Source organism: Saimiri boliviensis, chromosome 1, assembly GCF_048565385.1.
Source record: "Saimiri boliviensis isolate mSaiBol1 chromosome 1, mSaiBol1.pri, whole genome shotgun sequence".
In the NCBI taxonomy this organism is placed as follows: domain Eukaryota; kingdom Metazoa; phylum Chordata; class Mammalia; order Primates; family Cebidae; genus Saimiri; species Saimiri boliviensis.
The window spans coordinates 17,209,821-17,235,430 of NC_133449.1; the positions used below are offsets into that span (position 1 = coordinate 17,209,821).

The window sequence follows — 25,610 nt, forward strand, 5'->3', positions numbered from 1 at the left end:
TTTTCCATCCCATCTTTTCATTTTTGTTTCCACTTCACCCTCTTCATGACTCATGTTCATTGCTACTTGCTCTTCTTTCCAACTTACAAACAAAAAAACCAATACCAAGCCCTTGGCACCACCTCCTCCCGTAAAATTCTTCTTCCCTTTCTATCCAAGTTTCATGAAAATTATCTCCAAATCCTCACATTTTCCAGTTCCACAAATCTGGCTACTGTTCTCACTGCTACTGAAACCCACCTTGCCATAGTCACCTACGACGAATACATCGTTAAGTACAGTGAGTTTTGTCAATTCATGTAGTGTCGGACCACACAGTACCTCTCATAGTCATGACTGGTTCCTTCTCAAAATCTCTGCCTTTGGCTTCTCATGGCTTCCATGAGCATTTCTCATGGTTCAGGACTGGGCCCACATTTCCCCTAACTCAGCAACCTAAATTATTCTTGTGGCTTAGATACTAATAGTATACTGACAACTCCCAAATTTTTATTAAGGCCAGATTTGACTTCTATATTCTTAATTCACATATCCAACTTCCCACTTCACATTTCCACTTGGGTGCTTTATAAGCAACTCAAAATCAATCTGTTCAAGTAGAATTCAGCTTTCTCTGAAAAAAAAAAAAAAAAAAAAAAAAAAAAAAAAAAAAAATGGCTTTTCTTCCCAAGCTTCCTATCTAAATAAACTTAGCTTACTACTAAAGAAATTAATTTGGAGGTCATTCCGTCACCTTTGATGCCTCTGTCTTAACTTTAATTCTCCATGTCCACTACAGTATCTGCCTAGATCATTTTACAATTCTTTCTCTTACTACCACCAATACCCTTAACTTAATCCATCATCATCTCTGTGGACAATGATAATGCCTTATTGATCTTTCCACATCTGTTCTCTCCTGACAGCAGTTCATTCTCTCCTACAGCGATCTACTGAAAATAAACAATTAATGAAGTCATTCATTTTCATGTCTTCTACTGCCCCTAAATTTTATAAGGTCCTCCACAATCTGGCCTCTCATCTCTCACACCTGTGTTTTACACTCTAGCTCATCTGGAATTCTAGGTTTTTGAAAGCACACATGCTTTCTTGTCCCTGAGGCTTTAACTCTGCTGTTTCTTTGAACATCTTTCCTTACTCTCACCACCATCCTTTGCCTGGTATTACTCATCCTTCAGTTTTCTTTTTAGACATCACTTCCCTAATAACTCCCCTGCCATGGCTGGCTCCTGACACTGCCAGTACTCTAAAGTGCTGTTGACTAGTCTACAGCTCTTTTAGTAGTTCTCACTACGTAAACATAGATGGTAAATAATTTACCTGCTGAATAACTAGGTCTAGAATCCTAGTTATTTGTCACTATATGACCATGGCCAAAGCACGATGCTACTAGACACATGGTTGGAACTTACTATCGACTGAATGATTCGAGTTTCTAGCATTTACATACTATTTCTGAAAGATTTAATTATTCAAATCCAGAGTTTATTTTGAGAATATGAGATATTTCACTGATTAAGAAAAAAGTTCTTACTGAGTACATATTATGCATCAAGAATTCTCCTACATGATTTAGGGAAGTGCTCCTTATACTTTATCATTACAATGTCTTTCACTGTTACTGGTATACTTTGTATACCATGGAGAAAGTAAGTCTTTAATCCCAAGTAGTCTGAAACAAACAAATTTATTTCAAGTCCTGATTTATTATATTAAAAATAATAAATGTAACATATACTATCTATAGTTTGAATATACGAATACTTCCCTTCCCCAATAACACTGATATTCCAAGAAAGTGTGCATTTTTACTTTTGTGGTTTATAGTAGCTTTTCAAATACTACCACATAACCCTGGTTTGAAAGGATAATGTGGGAAATAAAAATAAATATACTCGGCCGGGCGCGGTGGCTCAAGCCTGTAATCCCAGCACTTTGGGAGGCCGAGGTGGGTGGATCACGAGGTCGAGAGATCAAGACCATCCTGGTCAACATGGTGAAACCCCGTCTCTACTAAAAACACGAAAAATTAGCTGGGCATGGTGGCACGTGCCTGTAATCCCAGCTACTCAGGAGGCTGAGGCAGGAGAATTGCCTGAACCCAGGAGGCGGAGGTTGCGGTGAGCCGAGATCGCGCCATTGCACTCCAGCCTGGGTAACAAGAGCGAAACTCCGTCTCAAATAAATAAATAAATAAATAAATAAATAAATAAACTCATTCTTGATTTTTGAGTTTTCATTTAATGAATCACATAACTATAGGCCTAACTTAAAATATGCATTCCTCATAAACATCAAGTAAAAAAGGTCAGTATAACATAATGAATCTGACTTCAGTCAATCATTAGGATAATCCCACCTCAAAAGGACAAGCTACAAAGTTGATGAAAACGACACTGGTTAAATAAAACTAACAAAAGAACAAGATATGGAATCACATAAAATTGATGGGACTTAATGTACTGGACAAACAGCTATAATGTAAGCCTTAAAATTTTGAAGTCTCTGATTATCACACAGAAAGTTGGATCTTCAGGAATCTGAGGAATTATAAGAATAAAATATTACAGATTTAAAAACAAAGTAAGTCATGGCTGGCATGAGTGATTTAAAGTGCAAGCAAATTCGCACAGCTGCCAAGCCTGGTGAGTAAGGATGTCACAGCTGCTACCAACCTACCAGTTGCTTAAGGAATGTTAACATCTGACTAGGGTTACAATTACTGTGAGTTACAGATTACGGTATATAATTATAAATGTATACTATGTCTAATAACAGCTTGAGGCTTGTGCTTATCAATCCAGCAGAAGAAATATTGCAGTTTTTAAACTACTTATAGAGAGAGCTAGTCATACCTTATTGTGGAAGCCGTAGAGTTATATTAGAGAATAAGTATGTAAGATACTGCCCTGTTCTCTAGTTTATATTCCAATAAAGAAACTAAGACATGTACTTACTCATTATTACAAAATAAAAAAGTAACAGCTAACAAATACCCTGAATATAAACACTACATTGCATATACTTCAGAGTGCTATAAAAATATTATTAGTTTTACATAAATATACAGACACATAGTTTTACAATATCATTTACCTTAAGTACTATAGGAATTTGGCTGATCTCAAAAAGATTTACATTAACTCTTTACAAACCTCTTCTCCTTGACTTATCTGCTCCTTTGTTCTTTCTTTTGTTTCCATAATGTATGAATAATCTTCCTTCATCTGTTCAAGTTGGGTTGCTTTCATGAAGAACTGTATCAACAACAAAAAAAAATGAAATTAGGAGTTTGTAAACTTCCACAGAATTGTTAGAAAGTAAAAAAAAAAAAAAAAAAATTAGTCTCTGAAAACTTTTAGACCAATTATGTAAAAAGAGATTAAATTAGACGTAAGCAATCACACATAAACACAAAAGAACACATCATATTTCAGATTCAAATTTATTGAACCTACTATGCTCACATCCACATGTTCATTTGCAAAAGCTCTTTAAATCCCATGAAAGAAAACACTGAGGGCTATGCTAATAAATTCATTTACACTAATTTTTCCATTCTTTAAGCAAAAATGGCTGAAAACACTGGCATCCTTGGTCTTAGTACATCTTAAATTTTAGAATAAGAAATACCAAACTCACTCAAAAGGCTACACAGAATATTTAGCAGTAAAGTCAAATACTTCGTTAGCTTTTGAAATTTTTAATAGTTTAAGATTTACAGGCTGGGTGCAGTGGGTAACACTTATAATCCCAGCACTTTGGGAGGCCAAAGTGGGCACATCACTTGAGGCCAGGATTTCAAGACCAGCCTGGCCAACCTGGTGAAACCCCATCTCTACTAAAAATACAAAAATTAGCCAGGCATGGTGGCACATGCCTATAATCCCAGGTACTTGGGAGGCTAAGGCACGAAAATCACTTGAACCTGAGAGGCAGAGGTACAGTGAGCCAAGATCGTGCCACTGCTCTCTAGCCTGGGAGACAGAGTAAACCTCTTTCTCAAAACAACAACAAAAAAGATTTACAAGTTATTACGTATGTAGGAGCAACTATTACCCCGTATTTCCTTAAAGATTAAGAATTAAAGGCAAAAATTAAAAAGAAAGGTCTAAAAAAATTATACTCCCATCTTAACAATTTCTTAATCTAAGAAATTTAATTACTTTAAATAAATGGCTTTAAGAGAAAAAAAACTCAGACTCCATCATGGGAGCAAGAATATTGTTTACAATATGCCTAAAGGTACTCTTTTTGAATGGTTTTATATTTACTTTGGTGTCACTTACTTTGTATTTGTCTCCTTCATTTTTAGACTGTAAGAACTGCTTGCTCATTTCTTGTGTTAAAACAGAAACTGGATTATCCACCTCAAACAAACAAAAAGTCATTTTTTAATATTTTGTTTTATGCTTTAAAGATAGGTAAAAACTGTAATATACAAGTGACCTACAGTGCCACCAGGAAGGCTAAGCAATAGCCAAAGGTTATAACGTTAAGATAAAAATATTTTTAAAATGTTCGAAATTTATAACACAGGAAAAGTAATTTAAAATTTCATTATACCAATATACACGGTATAGTTAAAATTCAATATTCTACCATTACATGAGGGCACAAGCACAAGAACCTTGTGAAAAAGCGTTTATTTCAGAAAGTTTTTCACTTCTTACCTGCTGCATAGATTATCACCCTCATGCCACTTGTTAATCATGGGACAACAGAATGGGAAGAGTCCTAGCATGGGAAGGAGTCAGTCACCTTGAGTTCTTGTTTGCGCTGTCGCTAACCTCCTGTGTAGCCTTAGATAAGTCAGTTTCTCCAACTAAACATAGTCCAACTCAGTTATTTCTAATCAGAAGCATGACAACAAGTATTGTTTATTTTTCTTATATACGTTCTTCACATTATTCCTTCATGAGGATATTGAAAAACAAATGAAAATAATGCAGTCATTTCTACCTTTTAGAAAGAAGTCACTGCTTGAATCAAACTATCTTTGCCTAACATGACAGTTATTACTGAGTGTCAACTTGATTGAATTGAAGGATGCAAAGTATGGGTTCTGGGTGCATCTGTGAGGGTGTTGCCAAAGGAAACTAGCATTTGAGTCAGTGGGCTGGGAAAGGCAGACCCATCCTTAATCCAGGTGGGCACCATGGCTAGAATATAAAGCAGGCAGAAAAACGTGAGAAGACTAGATTGGCCTAGCCTCCCAGCCTACATCTCTCTCCCATACTGGATGCTTCCTACTCTCAAACATTGGACTCCAAGTTCTTCAGTTTTGGGACTTGGACTGGCTTTCCTTGCTCCTCAGCTAGCAGATGGCCTATTGTGGGACCCTGTGATCCTGTGAGTTAATATTTAAAACTTCCCTTTATATCTATATAAAGGGAATATATATACATACACACATAATATTAATAAACATGTTTTACATTCCTCAAGGAAGTAAGGGCTTAGAGAAATAAGTTTTCTTCAATTTTCCTCATAATGAAAACTTCGTAGTAAATACAGCTGTCCACAGAAGGAAGAAGCCTTGCCCAGAGGTGATTTCCCCACCATTATCCTTCCAAGGACCTGTGCAGGAAAACCTGGTGGAGATTCTACACAGGGTTAAGTACAGAGTAACTATACTGAATACACTTCAAGATTCTTCAGCACCTATGATTCCAGAAACTCTAACTTTTGGCTTTCCTGATTCTAATAAATTGTCCTGCATTCTAGTCTGAAATTTATTTGTTGTATCTGCTCTTCTCTAGATTTTAACAATTATTTTTCTTAAACATGTACTGTCTGATATGAAGCAAGCCCACTTGCCACATGTGGCTTTTTCTACTTACATAAAGTACAATTAAAAATTCAATTTCTTAGCCACAATTTCAAGAAGTCAAGAACCACATGTGGTTAGTGGTTACCCCACTGAACAGCATAAATACAGGACATTCCCACCGTCCCAGAAAGTTCTGTACAGCTCTATTCTAGACCAAACTGGAAAAGAGACCCAGACTCCTAATTGTTCTTTTTCTTATCTATAAGAAGGCAGTACTGCACAATGGATACAACAGTAGAATGAAACAGGGATGTCTGGATCCCAAATCTAGCTTCAACCAGTAACCACATCTAGACAGCCTTAAGTACAAATTTATTTATTTTTTGGCTCCCAGTTTGTCATCAACAATACAAATAGCCTGGATTAGGTGTTAGGTGACTTCTAAAGATAATTCTAGTGTAAATGTTTATAGAACTACATGTACCCTATTATCAATTAATTCAGCCAAAGTACTTAGCAGAAAGGACTCAAGCCTTGTTCCCTACAGGTGTCATCGATAGTTTCAAAATACGTAAATGCTTTATTGTTCTAGAATAAATTTTCCTTAGGAATTTAGCAACTTTAGAAGCTAAACACTCATGGAGAAAGCTTAGCAACTGAGTTTAGGAAACAATGATGCTATTTTGACTAGAACGGCAAAAAGCAAAGAAATCTGGTATCCTTATTAAGATAAATTTTAGCCTAGAGCAGTACAGATTAAATGTTCGTGAATGGTCTATCAAATTAAAGGTGTTATATTACGTATTGACAATCCCGTGTTGAATTCGTAAATTCTAAACAACTTCATTAATTACAGTTACATATATCCTTCCTGTGATCAGTTTACTCATAAGAGGCCATTTAAATTTTTTCTATAAAGTGAAAAAACATTAAGAAATGACAAGCTGTATGAATTAATCTGAAACACAAATTTACCAATTACCTGGATGTTAAAATGATCAAGAATTGCAATCAGCTCTTCTTTCCTAGTAGAAACCACGGAGCCTAGTTATGAGAAACATATGAAATAACCAGTTTCTAGGGCATTTCACAGAAAAAAATGTATAGCTATTTATAAAATATTATTATTAGCTTTCATTGCATCATCAAGAAAGGTACCACTGAATATGCATAAATATGAATGAACATGGCACAAATACAGAGGAAGAAAAAGTACCTAGATGCAGTAACCATGCTTATCTTGTTCCCATAGCTAAACATTATACTTTGCTCATCATCTATCTCTTTTCAATAACTAAATGCTCACCTTGTCTTTTTTGTCATTTTGTACTTTTTTCTAACCATTTCTTTCCACATGCTATAAAAACCCTGTTTTGATAGGAAGGCTTTATGTGAGAACAAAATGGCACAACCTGTTTCAAATAATCCCCAATTCTGCTAATCATGCTTTTGCTGCTAAAATATCCTGGGATAAAACAACTGTGTGTAATATACACATGGGTATGTATATATATATATATATATATATATATATATATATATATATACACACACACACACACACACACACATACATATATATATGTATATACACATACAAACTGCCAATCATGTTACAAGGAAGACATTTCATTCAATACCAGCCGTCAACTAATTCTTTTTAATTGATCATTTACTAATATTTTATAAGAAATGAAGAGAGCAGAAAGGACAAACCTGTTTCACTTTTAAGTTTATAAGATCGACTTCCATCCATGCTGATGTGTTGATGCACAACTATAGAGTTACCATACACACTGGCTTTAAAGGCATCATCTCCTCTGTTCCTCAATGTTATTGTGATATCTGCAGAGCTGAAACAATGAGGTTGAAGCTAAGTTACATGAAGATACAGTGTAATTACAATACTAGGTTATCACAATTTTCCCATTTTTCAAAATCATCAAATAATTTGTCCAATTCATTTGAAAATTAGCTTTACATTAACAGCTGACACTGATTGTTCACTACAGCATAATATTAAAGATACCGTGCCTAAAAGAAAAATAAAACTGAGAATAAGTGAAGCTTTATAAAAAATAATTTGACTATTATACCCATAATAGAATAGTACATTTGTACAAAAACCATTAGGTTTTTTCAAGATGTAGATAAGCTATACATTTTCCTATAAAAATCACGTAATTAACATTACACTGCCTGACTACTATAACTTACATAAAGCATTATGCTTGACAGTAGGTCTTTAAAGAATGATGAAGTAAGAATTACAGCAAAGTAGCAACATTTTCGAAGAGGATTAGAATTAAGAAAGGCAATTTTAATTTTTCAATTACTTGGCAATAAAAAATAAAACCATTTGACATCAAGAAATATAAACCAGGCTAGGCACAGTGGCTCACACCTGTAATCTCAGCACTCTGAGAGGCCAAGGTGGGTAGACCACACTTGAGGTCAAGACCAAGTGGTGTGAGTTTGAGACCAGCCTGGCCAACATGGCAAAACCCCATCTCTACAACAAATACAAAAATTAGCCAGGCATGATAGTGCATGCCTGTAATCCCAGTTACTTGGGAGGCTAGGCAGGAGAATCACTTGAACCCTGAAGGCAGACAGTGCAGTGAGCTGAGACTGCGCCACTGCATTCCAGCCTGGGTGACAGAGCGAGACTCTGTTTCTGTAAAAAAAAAAAAAAAAAAAAAAAAAACTAAAGCCAAAAATTTCTTAAAGTTTTATGAGCATTAAAATACATATTTCAAAACAGTAGAATGCAGTTAAACACACATATAAAATAAGAGTATAAATCTGCCTAATTGATAGGCTCTGTTAGTTTTTAAAAGTTTTAAAGATGTTTTAGGTACTTATAGCCATGCATATTTAAAGACCTATAAAGGTAAAAAAAAAAAATCTTTATTTGTGTACTCCAACTTCTAAAATAAGACTTGGTAGAAAAACAAAAAAGATGCTGATGAAGAACATTAATAAATACATACCTATAATTTCCTTATACATAAAAGCAGATAATATTTTATCTGGTTCATATGAGCATCAGTCAAAATGCTCAAGTCCCTTAATATGAAAGTGTTTTAACTGGTAATTAAATGAAACCTTTAACAGAAAAAACTTGTTTTTGTGAATTGGTGATCATACTCTAAAACTTTTCCCATTTTCAGGAAACGTAGGAAGAAATACTCCAGATGAATTTCATTTTGAAATACTGCTAACACAGCAGACACACTGAAGTGTTTACTCTGTTGCTGTCCCATCCTCTTCTGTTCAAGTGCCCTAGCAGAAAGGGCTTAGCAACCATATAATTTTCCATCCTATCCTTTTGAGATTGAGCTAAATATAGAAATTTTTACCAACTGAGCAATCAGATTATCTTCTTTAAAAAAAATCAAACTAAGAAAATTTGGTTAAAAAAATCTAAAAAGTCTGTAGTTTAGTTGATATTGTACCAATGTTAACTGCATAGCTTTGATAAATGCATCTTAGGTAAGATATCTACATTAAGAAAAATTGGGTGAAGGCTGTAAGTTAACTATACTATCTTTGCAACATTTCTGTAAATCTACAATTACTTCAAAATAAAAAGATTTTTAAAAATTCAAATTAAGACATGATCAAGTCTAGAGATGGTGAATCCTGGGAGCTACAAAGTTATGGAGCATCTAACCCTAGAGAAACCAATTTGGGGCATTATTCTCCGATAAGACAATATAAAGTCTGCATAGAACAAGATAAGCTCCTGGGAAACCACCTAGTCAGACTAATAAAAAGACACACACACCCAAAGATACTGCCAGTGAACCAGAGGCACAGAAAACACAGGATCACTTCCTTATACAGACACACCCACAGACTAGGACAGTAAAACTTACAAATGACAGTAATTCTTACAAATGCCTGCACATGTGAAGACACACAATGACAAAGATTAGTAAAATAATAAGAAAGTACGCTTACTCCAGAAGACAGTGACAGAGAAAACACACTCGCTTACCTGTACATTTTTCGTAAGGAGATACAGGAGAGGACAGCATAGTGCACACACACACAGAACTAAAGTCAATTAAATTAGGATTGTCAGGAAGGTGTACAGAGGAGAGTTGCAGAAAAAAAACAAAGGGAGGGAGAGAGAGACAGATGCCCAGAGACAATACACACAGAGACAGCCAGAGATGCAATTAAAAGGAAGCCCCAGAGACAGAAGAGATTTGATTCTGACAAGGTCTCAGTCTGGTCCCTCATGAGACCCAGCTGTATTTCTTCTCTGCAGTTTCATAGATAAATATACCTTCATCTTTATGGTAAATATCCTTTCCTAGAGCTACCTTGAAAATTGGTGTTTTTTTTTTTTTAAAGAAAAAAAACAAAAACAAAATTATCTAATTAAGACAGATATGGTTCAGAAAAATTACAATTAACGGAATTTTTTAAAGCTCCCCAAGTTGATTCTAATGAAAAGCTAACATTGAGAACTGTTCATTCAAAGATGAGGGGAAGGGCGGTTGGCCTCTGATACTTAGCTAACAAATATTTTATTTCACTAGCTCATATGATTACCTGGCATTAAGTCAGTGTATCTCAAAAAAACATTTCTTAAATGACTACATATATTTGCTCTCTGAATTATCAAATCCCTCTCTTGATTACCAAACACCTACTTTATTATCTCATTCCTAGCTACTCTTTGTATTTAAGCTATTTTCAGTATAGTGAGAACTTTGGAGGCACTGGTATCCTACTGCTATATAAATTTTCTTTTGTTTTGTTTTGTTTTTTTTTTTTTGAGATGAAATTTCACTCTTGTTGCCCAGGCTGGAGTGCAATGGTGTGATCTCAGCTCGCCGTAACCTATGCCTCCCAGGTTCAAGTGATTCTCCTGCCTCAGCCTCCCGAGTAGCTGAGATTACAGGCACCCATCACCATGTCCAGCTAATTTTTGTAGTTTTAGTGGAGACGGGGTTTTGCCATGTTGGCCAGGCTGGTCTCAAACTCCTGACCTCAAGTGATCTGCCCTCCTGGCCTGCTATATTAATCTAGTAAATTTAAGAAAGCAAATCTCTTCTAAAAAATAACATTTATAAAAAAGTCTCATAATTACTGCTAAAACACACACACACACACACACACACACACACACACACACACACACAAACTTGTGCAGGAAGAGAGAGACAACTGAGTTGGGCACTAGCTCTGCAGGCTTCCCCTTTATACTGATATGGCCTGTGCTAATGCTCAGTTTAGGTCAACAGCCACAGAGCCCAATGCCTGTAAATATAGGAGACCCTTAATAAAAAAGAGAGACTGCCTGTGAGAATTTTTTCAGAATGACAACCTAAAGGAGCAGTGCCGCACTAAGAATTCAGCTTCTTTCCCAACTCAGGAAGAATCTATTGACACGGAAGTAACTGCCAGCAGTGCACACTGATGAGAACAAGGATTAAGAAAAAAGTCACATAAAAAGATGATAAAACTGCTCCTTCAGCTCATCTATAATAAATTCTGTATCCCTGACTAAATAAATAAGGAACACAGGAGAATGAGTTTTTGTCCCTCTAAAACCCTAATGCCACAGCTGATCTCAAAAATAAGACTATTGCAAAGACCCCAAGGGTACCAGGGTTGGTATTGGGAAGGCCAAAGGAGGTAACAGTAAACTGCATAAAATCTAAAAAGCAAAGGGCATGAAACCTTGGGTCACTGAGAAAGGTTTTCATATGAAGAGATACATTGGAAGAATTCATTCAGACCCTGTGCCGCTGCAAAGGACTGGTGGATAATTAGAAGGATGAGTCCCAGGAGGTTGCTCAAGGTACAGTTCTCTGGCGCCTCCTAACAGTGTTAGGCAAGCATCTCCAAGAAGAGTTGAAATACCCCAAGAAAGGAGCCCCAGAGACCAGGCGTCTGTCACGAATGGGAAGTGTAATGCTAGAGATGGGGGAAGGGAGGGATAGAGTTCTTAGAACTACCTCAAACTTGTGCTGGACCACACTAACAACCATTCTTAGGCAAAGTGAGACTTCTGCATAGATTTTAGATGTGCAACAGAGTAAGAACAGAACTAAAAACTTCAACAAGCTGATCCTGTAAAAAAGTGATGACAGAATCAGAGACTGTAAAAACAAGGGCAATTTTATAAATAACTGATGTTTTCAATGAGGGAGGGGATGAATAAGAAAAATAAAAATGTGGAAAAACTCTGCTTTTAGTTACTTTTTTAGACAGAAGACTGAGCTCAGGTTAGAGTTTTTATCTGTCATGAACTGTGTTTTAAAATATATTTCCCCCAATTTTGTACAGGAAAAGAAAAAAATATATATATAAATATTTTACTCTACAGGCAGCCATGTCCTTAAAAGTCAGTGATTTGTTTAAGCTAGTCTTTTTTTATTAAATAGTATTCAGAGGATGGATCTCAGAATGTACTGCTCTGGCCTAAGTACTTCTCAAATGGAAAAAAAAAGTATTTCTTTTGAAAAAGCATTTAACTGAGACATAAAACATTTAACAGTACATAAACAAATTTCTTCCTAAATACTGTATCTTAAAATTCAATGTGAAATCTAGCCAAGTAGACTAGGTGATTGTTTGGACAGGTAAGAAATGGATAGTTAAGTATAATGAACTGTGGCTAGGCTGTAATTCCAGCAATTTGGGAGGATGATGAGGGTGGATCACTTGAGGCCAGGAGTTCAAGACCAGCCTGGACAACATGGCAAGACCCCTTCTCTACTAAAAATACAAAAAAAAAAAAAAAAATTAGCCAGCTGTGGTAGCACAGCTGTAGTCCCAGCTACTCAGGAGGGTGAGGCACAAGAATTGCTAGAAGCCAGGAGGTGAAGGGTATAGTGAGTCAAGATTGCACTACTGCACTGCAGTCTAGGCAACAGAGCAAGACTCTGTCTCAAAAAAGAAGAATTTTCTCATGGATTCTAATGACTAATAAATAATAATTTTAAAAAGTTTTTTTTTTTTTTTTTTTTTTTAAGTATAATGAACTGAAATAGAATTGGTACTGTTAAAGTGTTAACTAATTTTTTGCTACAGATGCCATTTTGGTTGGTGGTGAAAAGATTCTGCTGGGCTGGGGCTCAAAGAAATGGAGACAGAAACTATGCTGGCGAATTGTTATCAAACAGTTTTTTCCCAAGGCCACAGAGCATGGGAAATAATCTTCTGTGTATCTTTTCTTCTTTTTTTGAGTCAACTTGGCTTAAGGTTAAGATTCCTAAGGCTTCTGAGCAATACATAAGAAATCTGCAGACCTGATTCACATCCCGTCCTTGTTTTATTTTTTAGTAACAACATACAAGATAAACGGATATAACATTGAGCAGAAGGAAAGTCTACTAAATGAGAAAAAAATACATTAGTGTTAGTTATGAAAGTTTCAAAAGTTCTTGGCACTGGACATGTGAGAGAAGGAAGAATGGGAGTAGCCTCATGCTGGAAGATGCATGATAGCATTTGGGACATTTTGTTGTTACGAAAAACAAGGATCCTTTCAGAGGTGTCTGGGGCAGTATGGAAAAGAATAAAGAGATAAGCCTGAAGACAGAATAGCTAGTGGGCACAAGGTAGTGAGTCCACGATGATGCAAACTGGACAGTTCATATATAGCTATGTGATGGCAACCAACAACAAATAGAAATATAAATGTAAAACCAAAGAGAGTAGTCATACGACTGTTCACTAAGGGTCCAGGAGAGACCACAAACAGATCTGTCATTGTGGTACTCAAATGAAACTCACTGCCAATCCACCTGAGTAAAGGATATACAATCAGTCAAAAAGTAGAATACTCATTTTGGGACTTCTTAGAGAGCTAAAACAGAAGTTTTGTGCAGGGATACATAGGTTGGTCACTGATTTTGCTCTCCCTACTATTGTATCAACGTGGACTCACAGATGTTGGATTTGGGTTAAGAGTCAGGCATTAGCAAGGTTTATAAACACTTGTTAAACAAGGTACATAGATTTATCACAGCCATTTCTTTCAGCAAGTAACAGAAGCAAGAATACCAGACACGTGGTAGTAAGTTACACAAGCTATCTGTCTTGAGAGGATATCAGGCAACAGTGCACCATGCCAGCAACAAGGGGCAAGAAAAACGAATGAAAAAATAGGACACCTCTGCTCTTATTCTGAGAAGGCACTTCATTTCCAGTTATGTCTATGTGAACTGGGAATCTAAAGCAACTGTTTTCTTACTAAAGAATTAAAAATAGATGGTAGAAAGCAAACACTTACTTCTGTCCATCTTTCACAAAACCTTTTAAAGAAGATCCTCTATTAGTAGCAACCGCCCTTCCACCAAGACCAACTATGAGAGCTGTGAGTACTGCACTCTTCCCACCTAAAGAAACAGATGAAGAAATCACATTCATTTAAAGAAAAAGGCTGGCTCCTACCATTTAATGCAAAAAGATTTATGAATTAGTCTCATTTTAAAATAAAATGTTAAAATTAGACTATAATTTTCTTCCCATGCAAAGCAACAACTTTAAAAAAAAAAAAAGATATATATGTAATAAAAAATTGAGCTGCCAATTATTAGCCAAACATTAGTGCATTTCAGGAATCAAATTTTTGCCACTAAGAAGAAAATGGTAAAAATTGTTGTGACACCTTTCCAACCTAAAACTTTCACTGTACCACCTTGGCCTATCCACCTAATAAATGAATTTGTCCTTCTATTTACATGTGTATTATTAATCCATCTAATTTTTATGACGTTCTAATGGCACAATTATAGCTCACTTAAACTCCTGGGCTCAAGCTATCCTCCTGCCTCAGCCTACTGAGTAGCTGGGATTAGAGGGACACATCACTATGCCTGGCTAACTTTTTTTTTTGCAGAGACACAGTGTTGCTATGTTGCCCAGGGTGGTCTCAAACCCCTGGTCTCAAGCAATTCTCCTGCCTTAGCCTCTCAAACTGCTATAATTATAGTTGTTAGCCACTGGGCCCAGCCAGAAACGATTGTTAACATCCCTCAAATATAAGCTCCATGGGGACAGGAATGTTGTCTCTTTCATTCAATAATGTATCCCTAATATTAGCACATAATAAGTACTTGCATTATTTGTTGAATGAATGAACTTAAGTAGGAAAAAAATCAGCAAAGTCATACAGATGTCTTTATATAACATTTTAACACCTATTATTTGTAACTTGAATATTATTCATTTTCTAGCTCTTTGAAAAGTATACTTCTTTATACCCTAACATCTCTAAAATATCACAAGCTGAGGGCTAGGTGTGGGGGCTCACACCTGTAATCCCAGCATTTTGGGAGGCTGAGGCAGGAAGATCACCTCAGATCAGAGAGACCAGCCTGAGCAACAGAGTAACACCTAGTCCCTACAAAAATAAAAATAGGCAGGCAGGCTGGTTGCAGTGGCTCACGCCTACAATCCCAGCACTTCAGGAGGCCAAGGCAGGCAGATAACTTGAGGCCAGGGGTTCAAGACCCAGTCTGGCCAATGTGGTAAAATCCCACTTCTACTAAAAATACAAAAAATAGCTGGCTGTGGTGGTCACATTTATAAGCCCAGCTACTTGGGAGGCTAAGGCGAGAGGATTACTTGAACTCAGGAAGCAGAGATTGCAGTGAGTCAAAAAAGCACCACTGCACTCTAGCCTGGACAATAAAGCAAGACTCTGTCTCAAGAAAATAATTAAAAATTAAAAAATTAGGGAGGCATAGTGGCATATGCCTGTGGTCCTAGCTACTTTAGAAGCTGAGGCAAGGAAAGCTTGAGCCCAGGAGTTCAAGTCAGCAGTGAGCTATAATCACACCAGTACAGTCCAGCCAGGATGGCAGAGAACAAGAGATCCTGTCTCTTTAAACACATACACACACACACACACACACACACACACACACACAGAGAGAGAGAATATGGTAAACATTTTCTGAATTCCATTCAATCAATCCAATCAACTTTTATTAGCCCATTATCTTCCACAAAGTAACTAATGCACACCACTGATTAACTCAATTTAGTTCCTATAAGGCCTTTTAAATTCCTATTCTAACTCTCTTTTCTTCATTACCAAACGCACTGCCTCCGCTATTTGCATTATTTCCCCTTCTATTAAGTTTTATTAATAAAAATCGTTTTGAAAGTTAAAAGACCTAACTTCAGAACCCATCAGTATTTCTTGTGCCATGTGACACCTCTGAAATAATGATCCTTTTGGGTTTCCGTTCTTTTTAAAGACACTTTCTTCTTGACTAATAAAGAAAAACAGAGAACAACAAAAGAGACTGCAGAGCTACACATAGCCTAGCTTCCTATTCTAGTACTCTCACCAGCTGGTAGACTCTGGCAAGCCTCCTCTCCTTGTGTACCTTCTCAGTCCAGCAGTTAACACCTCATTCTTGGCGAGCCTACCATGGAACTGCCCACAAACTTTCTGCCTCCTATATTTTTCCCCTTCTAATCCACTGTCCACAATGTGGTCAGTTTGTTTCACAAATTGTGGCCATGCCATTCCTTTACTCAAAAACTCTAACTGTGGTCAAGCGCAGTGGCTCACACCTGTAATCCCAGCACTTTGCAAAACCAAGGTGGGCAGATCACTTGAGGTCAGGAGTTCAAGACCAGCCTGGCTAACATGGTGAAACCCTGCCTTGACTAAAAACACAAAAATTAGCTGGACGTGATGGCAACCATCTGTAATTGCAGCTACTCACAAGGCTGAGACTGGAGAATCATTTTAACCTGGGAGGCAGAGGTTGCAGTGAGCCAGGATCGCACCACTGCACTTCAGCCTGGGCAACAGAGGGAGACTGTGTCTCAAAACAACAACAATAACAACAACAACAACAACAAAAACCCCAAAGAAACAAACAAAACTCTAATTAGTTCCCCACTGTCTTCAAAATATAACTCCAAACTCTTTATCATGACATTAAAGACCCTCAACAATATTGCCTAGAGCATGACTCTCCACAGTCAGCTTTTGGCTTTCCCCACCATACACCATACAATAAACTGGCGAACAGGTTATTCGCCAGTTCCTATACACATCTACCTCTACTCCTCCAAATCTCAGTTGATGAGCAATCGCTGCTTCTAACATCTCAGCTGCTTCTTCCCCAATGAGACCTACAGAATCAATAATTTTCATTCAAGAACTAGCACAAATACCCCCTCCTCTTAAAGCTTTTATTGGCCACAAGGTGAGAATTACGTTCATGTTTGGATTACTGAGTCACTTCATTTGTACTCTATTACAATGTAAGTAAGGTAAGGCACAGGGCTGTGTCAACTGCAATGAGCATTGCTTCTCTACCCTTCTATGGTATAGATTCCAAGATAAATAGATTAAAAACATAAGCAGGAAATGTTTACCTCTATTGCTTAAGTAATGAACCTAGAGTTAACTCAATATTTTCTTTTGCACACTGGCAGCAAATACCAAAAATATTTATAACCACAAGTTATACATCTATTGACAAAATACTTATTTTCACTAATAGTCACCTATTTCAAAAAGTTAATGTACTCTAATCTCAAAGTACTGCTCAAGGTCAAACGAGGAGGGGCAAAAATACTTACTTCCATTGTTGCCAACAACAAAGTTGACATTAGACCCAAACTTAAAGGGTCCAAGCATCGAATGACACATGAAGTTCTTTAGCCGAATACTCTCAATTATTCCAACTTCCGCTGCAGTCTATTAACAAAAAACAATGTGAGAAAACAGTCAATCTAATTCACTCATTATAACCATTTGAGCATTGCTGGCATCAGAAAGACTAGCACCATCACCAATGAAAAAAGTTACAGAAAGTGAATAATGGTAACTTCAATGAATAAGATGACATTAAATGGGAACCTTCTAATAGTAGGTACTCATTCTAAAATCTTTAAAGGATCTAAAAAGTTTATCACCAGGTTTCTTAATATTGGCAATGACATTTTGGGTCTGATCATTTTTTGTTAGTAGGGGTAGGGGTCTGTCTTGTGCACTGTAGAATGTTTAGTGGTATCTCCAGCCTCTACCCACTAGAAGATGCCAGCAACTCATATCTGCCCCTAAGTTGTGACAACCAGAAATAAATCCAGACATTGCTAAATGTCCCTGGTTGGGCAGGGAGGTTAGGGGTGGGGGTGGGGGGTGGTTTGCAAAAAGGAGACAGAATAACCCCATTTGTTGAGAACTGCTATCCCAAATGGCATAGAAAACTTCCTGTATACTGTATTTAGAATACATCTGAAAGATGGCTATCCAGTCATGTATTCAATAATGAATTTACTATCTGACATTCACTATTTCAATTCAAAGAGCAGAGTTTATGTTCTTAAAAGGTAAACCTTGCTCTGCTTTGTCACTTAGTATAGCAGCTGTGTAACTTTTGGCAATGTATAAAAAATACAGTTTCCAAGTCCGTAAAAGAGGAATAGTATTTCCAATAATGTAAATATTATGTCAGCATCAAATTGGAGATGGTTTACAAATGGTTATCCAAGAGTTTGGCACCTGGTACTCACCTGTACTTTGTAGTTATCTAATTACCGGAACAAATCAGCCTTATTTTATCAGACCTTCTAACTTTTTTGAAGATCATTTTCAAGTCTCTAGGTATATTAAAAATTTCTTTAAAAACTCCCTGGCTCTCTTTTTCTGGACATACATTTTATTAAAAAGTTTACATCCGTAATCCCAGCACGTTGGGAGGCTGAGGCGGGTGGATCACGAGGTCAAGCAATCGAGACCATCCTGGTCAACATGGTGAAACCCCGTCTCTACTAAAGATACAAAAAAATTAGCTGGGCATGGTGGCACGTGCCTGTAATCCCAGCTACTCAGGAGGCTGAGGCAGGAGAATTGCTTGAACCCAGGAGGCGGAGGTTGCGGTGAGCCGAGATCATGCCATTGCACTCCAGCCTGGGTAACAAGAGCGAAACTCTGTCTCAAAAAAAAAAAAAAAAAAAAAGTTTACATCCTTGTATGAGTAGAATACTGGAAATCATGGTTGAAGAACTTTTAAAATATATTTTTATTTTTAAATAATTACAGATTCAAGTGCAATCCTTAAGAAATGAGATCCTGTGTACCCTTTACCCAGTTTCTGCCCATTGTAACATCTTGCAAAGCTAAAGTACAATATCACAACCAAGATACTGACATTGACGATAGTCAAAATACAGAATTTTTCCGTCATTAAAAGGATCCCTCATGTTGCCCTTTTACAGTCACATCCACATCCCACCTTCACCCCGATTCACTAATCTGTTCATTTCTATTAACTTTGTCATTTCAAAAATGTTAAAGAAATGGAAATAGACAAAATGTAGCCTCTTGGGACTGGCTTTTTTCACTCAGCCTAATTCTCTGTTGTTGCCTATATTGGTAGTTCACTTCTTTTTATTGTTAAACTGTATTTTACGGTATGGATGTACCAACATGTATTTTGCCTTTTTGTATAAATTCCTTTGCCTTTTTGTATAAATTCCAGAATAAAATCTATACCTACAAAATATCTTGCTAAGGTTTTAATAGAACTGCATTTAAACTTACATATTCTTTTGGGGGAGAATTGATATAATTTCTATATTGAGTTGTCTAATTCATGGATAAGTATGTCTCTCCAATCAAATCAACAGGTGTTCTTTGATTCCCTTCATCAGCACTATATAATTTTCACCATATTAGTCCTGTAAATATTTTGTTAGCTTTAGACCTAAGTATTTGATTTTTTAATACTTAATTTTTTAAGAGTACTTTTAGGTTCACAGTAAAATTAAGAGGAAGATATAGAAATATCCTACATACTCCCTACCCCCAACACATGCACATGGTTTCCCTCATATCAACATCCACCATCAGCGTGGTACATTTGTTACAGCTGATGACCTACACTAACACATCATTATCAACCCAAGTTCACAGTTTGTATTAGGGTTCACTCTTGATATTATTGTACATTCTATAGATTTGAACAAATTTATAATGACATGTTTCCACCATTTTAGTATTGCACAGAGTTATTTTTACTGCCCTAAAAATCCAGTGCTCCACCTATTCATCTGTCCCTTTCCTCAAGCCCTAGCAACCAACCACTGATTTTTAACTCTCCATAGTTCTGCCTTTTTCAGAATGTCATATAGTGGGAATCATACAGTGTGTAGCCTTTCCTGATTGGCTTCTGTCACTTAGTAATATGCATTTAAGGTTCCTCTATGTCTTTTCAAGCCTTAATAGCTTACTAGTAATAGTCTATTGTCTGGATGTACCAGTTTATCGATTTATCCACTGAAGAACATCTTGGTTGCTTTCAAGTCTTGACAATTATGAATAAAGCTGCTATAAACATGAATGCACAAAAAAACTTTCATGTGGACATAAGTTTTCAATTCCTTTGAGTAAATACTAAGGCGTTCAATTGCTGGATTGTATGGTAAGTGGATGTTTGGTTTTGCAAGAAACTAACAAACAGGCTGGACATTCTCACTAGCAAATTTAATTAATTAGAGTTCTTGTTGCTCCACATCCTTGTGAGCATTTGGTGCTGTCAGTGGTTTGAACTGTCACCATTTTATCAGGTGTACTAGTATCTCAAAGTTGTTTTAATTTGCACAGCCCCAAAGTGGTTCATTTTTTTTTTTTGAGTGATTAAAAATGGTATTTTGAATTTTAATGTCCACGTGTTCAATGTCAGTATATGAAAGTAACGCATTTTTAAAATATCTTATCCTATAACTGCTGAGTGTATTTATTCATTTTCAGAGTTTTCTGTAGATTCCTTGAGATTTTTTATGTAGATAAAGAGCAAATTGATTATCTACATAATCTGCAAACAGAAACAGTTTTGTGTGTGGTTTTCCTTTCCAAACTCTCTACCTTTTGTTTCTTTTCCCTGATTTATTTGCACTGCTAGATTTCCAAGACCTATGTTGAATAAGTGATCAACGCAAACATCTTTGTCTTGTTCCTGATCTTTGAGGAAAAGTATCCCATGTTTTACCATTAAGCATAACATTAGTTGTCAGTTTCTTTCTGTGGGTGCTCTTAACATGTTGAGGAAGTTTGTCTATTCTTACTCTTCTGAGAGTTTTAGTCCTGAACAGATGTTGAATGTTATCAAATACTTTTGCTGCACTGAGTGATATAACCATGTGATTCTTCTTCTATAGCCTATAACATGGTGAATCACAATGACTGACTGTTGGATACTGAATCAGGTTTGTATGCCTAAAATGAACCCATTAATCATGGCATATAATTCTTTTTACACATAGTTGGCTCTTGCTATCTGTGGGTTCTGCAGATGGGAATACACAGGGCAGATTACAAAGGACTTCAGCGTCAGAGAATTTTGGTATGAAGGTGAGTCCTGTGAACCAATCCTTCTCGGATACAAAGGAACAACTACATTGCTGAATTCTCCTTGCTGATATTTTGTACAGCACTTCTGCAACCACATCTATTAGGTATACTGGTAAATAGTTCTGGTGAATTAGGTACTGGTAAAAAGTGTTCTCTTCTGTTTTCTGGAAAAGACCATGTATGTTCATGTTAATTCTTCTTTAAATGTTTGGAACAATTCTCCACTGAAACCAGCTGGGCCTATAGATTTCTTTTTTAGGAGTTTAAAAACAGGAATTAAATTTCCTTAGTACTTATTGAGCTATTCAAATGATCTATTCCATACTGGGTGAGTTGTGGTAATTTTTCCCACAAGGATTGGTTCACTTCACCTAACTTGTCAAATTTATGTGTGTAGAGTTGCTAACTGTATTTCCTTACCCTTTAGATGATGCAGGGTCTGTGGATACCCCTATTTTATTCCTGATAATCGTAATTTGTGTCTTTTCTCTTTTTGCATTTGTTGGTCTTACTAAAGGTTTGTCAATTTTATTCACCTTTCTAAACATCCAGTTCTTTGATCATTTTCTCTGTTAATTTTTCTAGTAATTAACATAAGCTTCAAAATTAGCCAGAACAGATTTTATCTCACCTTTTAAAAACTCATATTGCTTTTCCTTAATTTTAAGTTATGACAGGATGTGATATATAAACAAGAAAAAAAAAGGTGTCAATTAAAAGTATAATTTTGTAATTGTTCACTTACCAAAGTAGAAGTACCATTAGTGAAAGAAGCCGTACATTCATCTTCATCACCATCTTTATCAAAATCCTCCAATTCTTCTTGTCTTGGTCTTTTGGCATTTTTAGGAGGGGAGAAATTTTCTTCCTTTCTTTTGGCCATCAGGTCTGAACAAATATTTATAGCCACAATGAAGTAAATCAAGTTCTATATATATTAAACTTAACAAAATAAATCTAACAAAGCTAATTAAACTCTAAGTACTATGTCCATCCATTTCTAGCTTAAAAATTAAAGTACATGAATCTTGCATCCTGCACTGAGGAAGAGGGACATGAGTCAAAAAATGCTGGAAAATGCAAGGAAACAGATTTTCTCCTAAAGCCTCTAAAACAGAACATAGCCCTACTGACATTTGGATTTTAGCCCAGTGAGACCTCTGTTGACTTCTAATCCACAGAAGCATAAGATAATAAATTTGTGTTGCTTTAACACCTGCATATTTTATACTAGTTGATTTTACTTAAGAGGTATTCATAGCTAAGAATTTATTAATATAAGCCTATCTAAATGTTGTGACTACTAAACTCACAAAAGGTAAAACATTTTGTAAAATTGTGGTTTCTAGTTTTCTAAATTTATTCATAGAGATGGCACGGTGACTCCTAAAATTATTCCAAAGCAATCTCCAATTTTTACTAGTTATAATCAGATAAAACTTTTATTTTTTAAATTGTTTTTTCAAAGAATCATATATTGAAGCACACTGCCTAGCACCAGTAGTTTTAACTCTTCCCTAAAAAAAAGTCCAGGCTGATTGTCCATTTTTTTGCCAATACACTATAAAATTTAGACCTAGAAAATTAACATATTTAAATTACACATTATTTTGCTAAACATAGGAATACTGAATCTCCAGTCAAAGCTGATAGTTTGTGATTTAAATTAAACTTTATGACCTCTTTGATTGCTGCTTTCATTGTTTTCTTTAGAAGACCTAAAATGATAGGTTTCTAATTTAATTGTTTGCTAAAAGGAGAGAAAAATCTCTTAATATAATCAAAAATTTCTAAGATATAAGAATATGAGGAACAATTCTAGGCTCAATTTATTTAAGACCCGCAAATATTAAACCATAGCAACCATCTCTGTACCATGTATATACCTGGCTCCCCTACCCATGCAAGCAAAATCTGAGTGGATAGTCTGGACTACCCTAGTGAGGCTATAAGGTGGCATCTCAGCACCCTAATTGGGGTAGAGTCAAAGAAGGCTAAGTAGACAAGTAAGAAGACATGATACTAGTGTCAGTGGAGACCACACAGAGAGCCTATACTTCCACCCACATAGGAAGTATTAGGGTGTTATTTACTCCTTCTCCTAGTTGGCTGGTGTCAAAGGAGGCCTAGTGGAAACTCAGGACTTTTGCCATTGCCCAAAGGTGAGAAGGCCACTCCCACCACAGTGTCACTGGAAACCATATGGAAAACTGAAACTCCCACCCAGGCCTAACAGTCACTGTGGCCAAGGAAAGAGCTCTGATTAAGCTCTAGATCTTAGTCTCTGTGTTCACAGTCCAATATGGAGGGAAGCAGTTCTCAAAGGTTGTAAGCTGTTAAAAAGTACAAAGCACTTCAAAGAGCTTTTGCTTATGTCTATCAATATTTACTATATTAGAAATTAAAACTAAGCAACTTTTTTCTTTTTTTGAGACGGAGTCTTGCTCTGTTTCCCAGGTTGGAGGGCAGTGACAAGATATCAGCTCACTGCAACCACCACCTCCCGGTTTCAAGCGCCTCTCCTGCCTCAGATTCCCAAGTAGCTGGGATTACAGGCACATGCCACCACGCCCAGCTAATTTTTGTATTTTTACTAGACATGGGGTTTCGCCATGTTGGCCAGGCTGGTCTCAAACTCCTGACCTCAGGTGATCCGCCCACCTCAGCCTCCCAAAGTGCTGGGATTACAGGCATGAGTCACCGAGCCCAGCCAAAACTGAGCAACTTTTAAAATAAGGTACACACAAATATATATTCTATCAGTCAGAGCAATGACATCTCACATGTCACATAACCTCTGGAAAACTCCACTGTACACTGAAGAGTGAAAAGGGCTAATAGCATCTTACTATAATTATTAAGACAGTTTTGGCCTCATAGATCCCTTACAAGAGTCCCATAGATTGGCGGACCACATTTTACAAAGTGCAGCTACAGGGGGACACTAAGAGCAAGTCCATGATACAGTGTCATAAATTTTCAGGCACAGCTACCAAGCAATAAAGTTAGAGCAGTAGTGTAGAAACAGACCACAGAAGGACTTGTAGACTCCTCATATTTAAAGTACTGGAAGGACTGGCAAGCAAGATCTACATCTCCTGGGAAGATATCCAGGTATTGGATATCCCGAATCTCAGGCCCCACCCTAGACCAGCTGAATGAGAATCTTTACTTTAACAAGACTTAAGGTGATTCATAAGCACATTAAAGTTTGAGTTGAATTGTTATGTAAACCATGAAAAAGAACTGGGACTTTATCCTATCCTGAAGGCAATGAAGAACCTTGTATATTATGATGTCAAATATCATTCAAAGAGTGTATTACTTATAATCCAAAGAAAGACATTTAACCTAAACAAATGCCTTTCAAGACAGTTTTACCATTACAGTTACATCTATGTAATATTCAGCTTCATTTTTACAAATTATTTAATGTTTATTTTGAAACCGTTATAGAAATCAAAAATTCAAATCAAACATATTTTTCAAAACATTTAGTAAGAATCAACATAGATCAGTTTCAGTTTATTTTAAATTACTTGAGATACTACCAATCCATTATTTTTCCACAGTTTCTTCTCTGCTAACCACCCTCTATTACCTTCTCAGTCAATGAGCAGTAATTTATTATAGAAGAGCAAAGAGAAAGCATTACTTGTTAGTGTCCCCAACATTTAATGCCCTTTTAGAAACTGTTTTTATTAATGCCTAATACATGATCATACAGTTAGCAGACACTCAGACATTACCTAACAATGCACTGGGGAAAATGTGATGCGCTTCTCACAAGGAATGTGAGATTCTATACAGAAGACAGTACACCCAAATACTACATGATGACCATGGTTTCTATTTGCTGAGCATGTTTTTTATTTGCTAAGCATGACCTGGGATTTGCAGTTTGCTGTTAGGTTGCCAAGGTAACTTGTATCTAACAGACACTGAAGGATCCTTCCTACCTTTTAAAATAGGAATCACTTTGTAATTTAATGATGATGGATTTTCAAACACAGATTTGAATGTCCAGAGCATTAGATACAGATTAAAATAGTATAACTGTTTCCAAAAGGCTAAAGAGACGTATTTATAGATGAAAAGAAAAATATTGTAAATATTCCGGAATAAAAAAGGAGGAAAAAGCCTCCTCTGCGATTTTCAATTTATCCATAAAGCTCATCATAGTTTTGAATATTTGTTTACTTATAATTTAAAAAAAGAGAATTAAGAAAAACCTCATTTCTCCCTTACAGGAAGAAGCAGGGACAATGAAGATCATCAATAAAATATTAAGTTCAAGAAGAAAAATTAATGGCCGGATGCAGTGGCTCATAGCTGTAATCCCAGCACTTTGAGAGGCCGAGGCAGACAGGTCACAAGGTTAGGAGTTTGAGACCAGCCTTGCCAATATGGTGAAACCCCGTCTCTACTAAAAATACAAAAATTAGCCAGGCATGGTGGTGCGTACCTATAGTCCCAGGTACT

General features: G+C 36.4%; 1 protein-coding gene across 3 annotated transcripts in view; it reads right to left on the reverse strand.

Annotated features, from left to right (window-relative positions):
* SMC6 (structural maintenance of chromosomes 6) overlaps positions 1 to 25,610 on the reverse strand; it is an 88,332-nt gene that overhangs the window by 56,882 nt on the left and 5,840 nt on the right. For all 3 annotated transcript variants that reach the window (XM_074394315.1, XM_074394322.1, XM_003935220.3), the window contains exons 2-8: positions 21,874 to 22,016; positions 17,354 to 17,471; positions 14,034 to 14,139; positions 7,490 to 7,626; positions 6,756 to 6,817; positions 4,290 to 4,370; positions 3,156 to 3,257 (exon numbers count right to left, since the gene is read on the reverse strand). In XM_074394315.1, coding sequence (XP_074250416.1) covers positions 3,156 to 3,257; positions 4,290 to 4,370; positions 6,756 to 6,817; positions 7,490 to 7,626; positions 14,034 to 14,139; positions 17,354 to 17,471; positions 21,874 to 22,011 — 744 coding nt within the window. In that variant the 5' untranslated portion in view covers positions 22,012 to 22,016. The remainder of the gene's footprint in view (positions 1 to 3,155; positions 3,258 to 4,289; positions 4,371 to 6,755; positions 6,818 to 7,489; positions 7,627 to 14,033; positions 14,140 to 17,353; positions 17,472 to 21,873; positions 22,017 to 25,610) is intronic.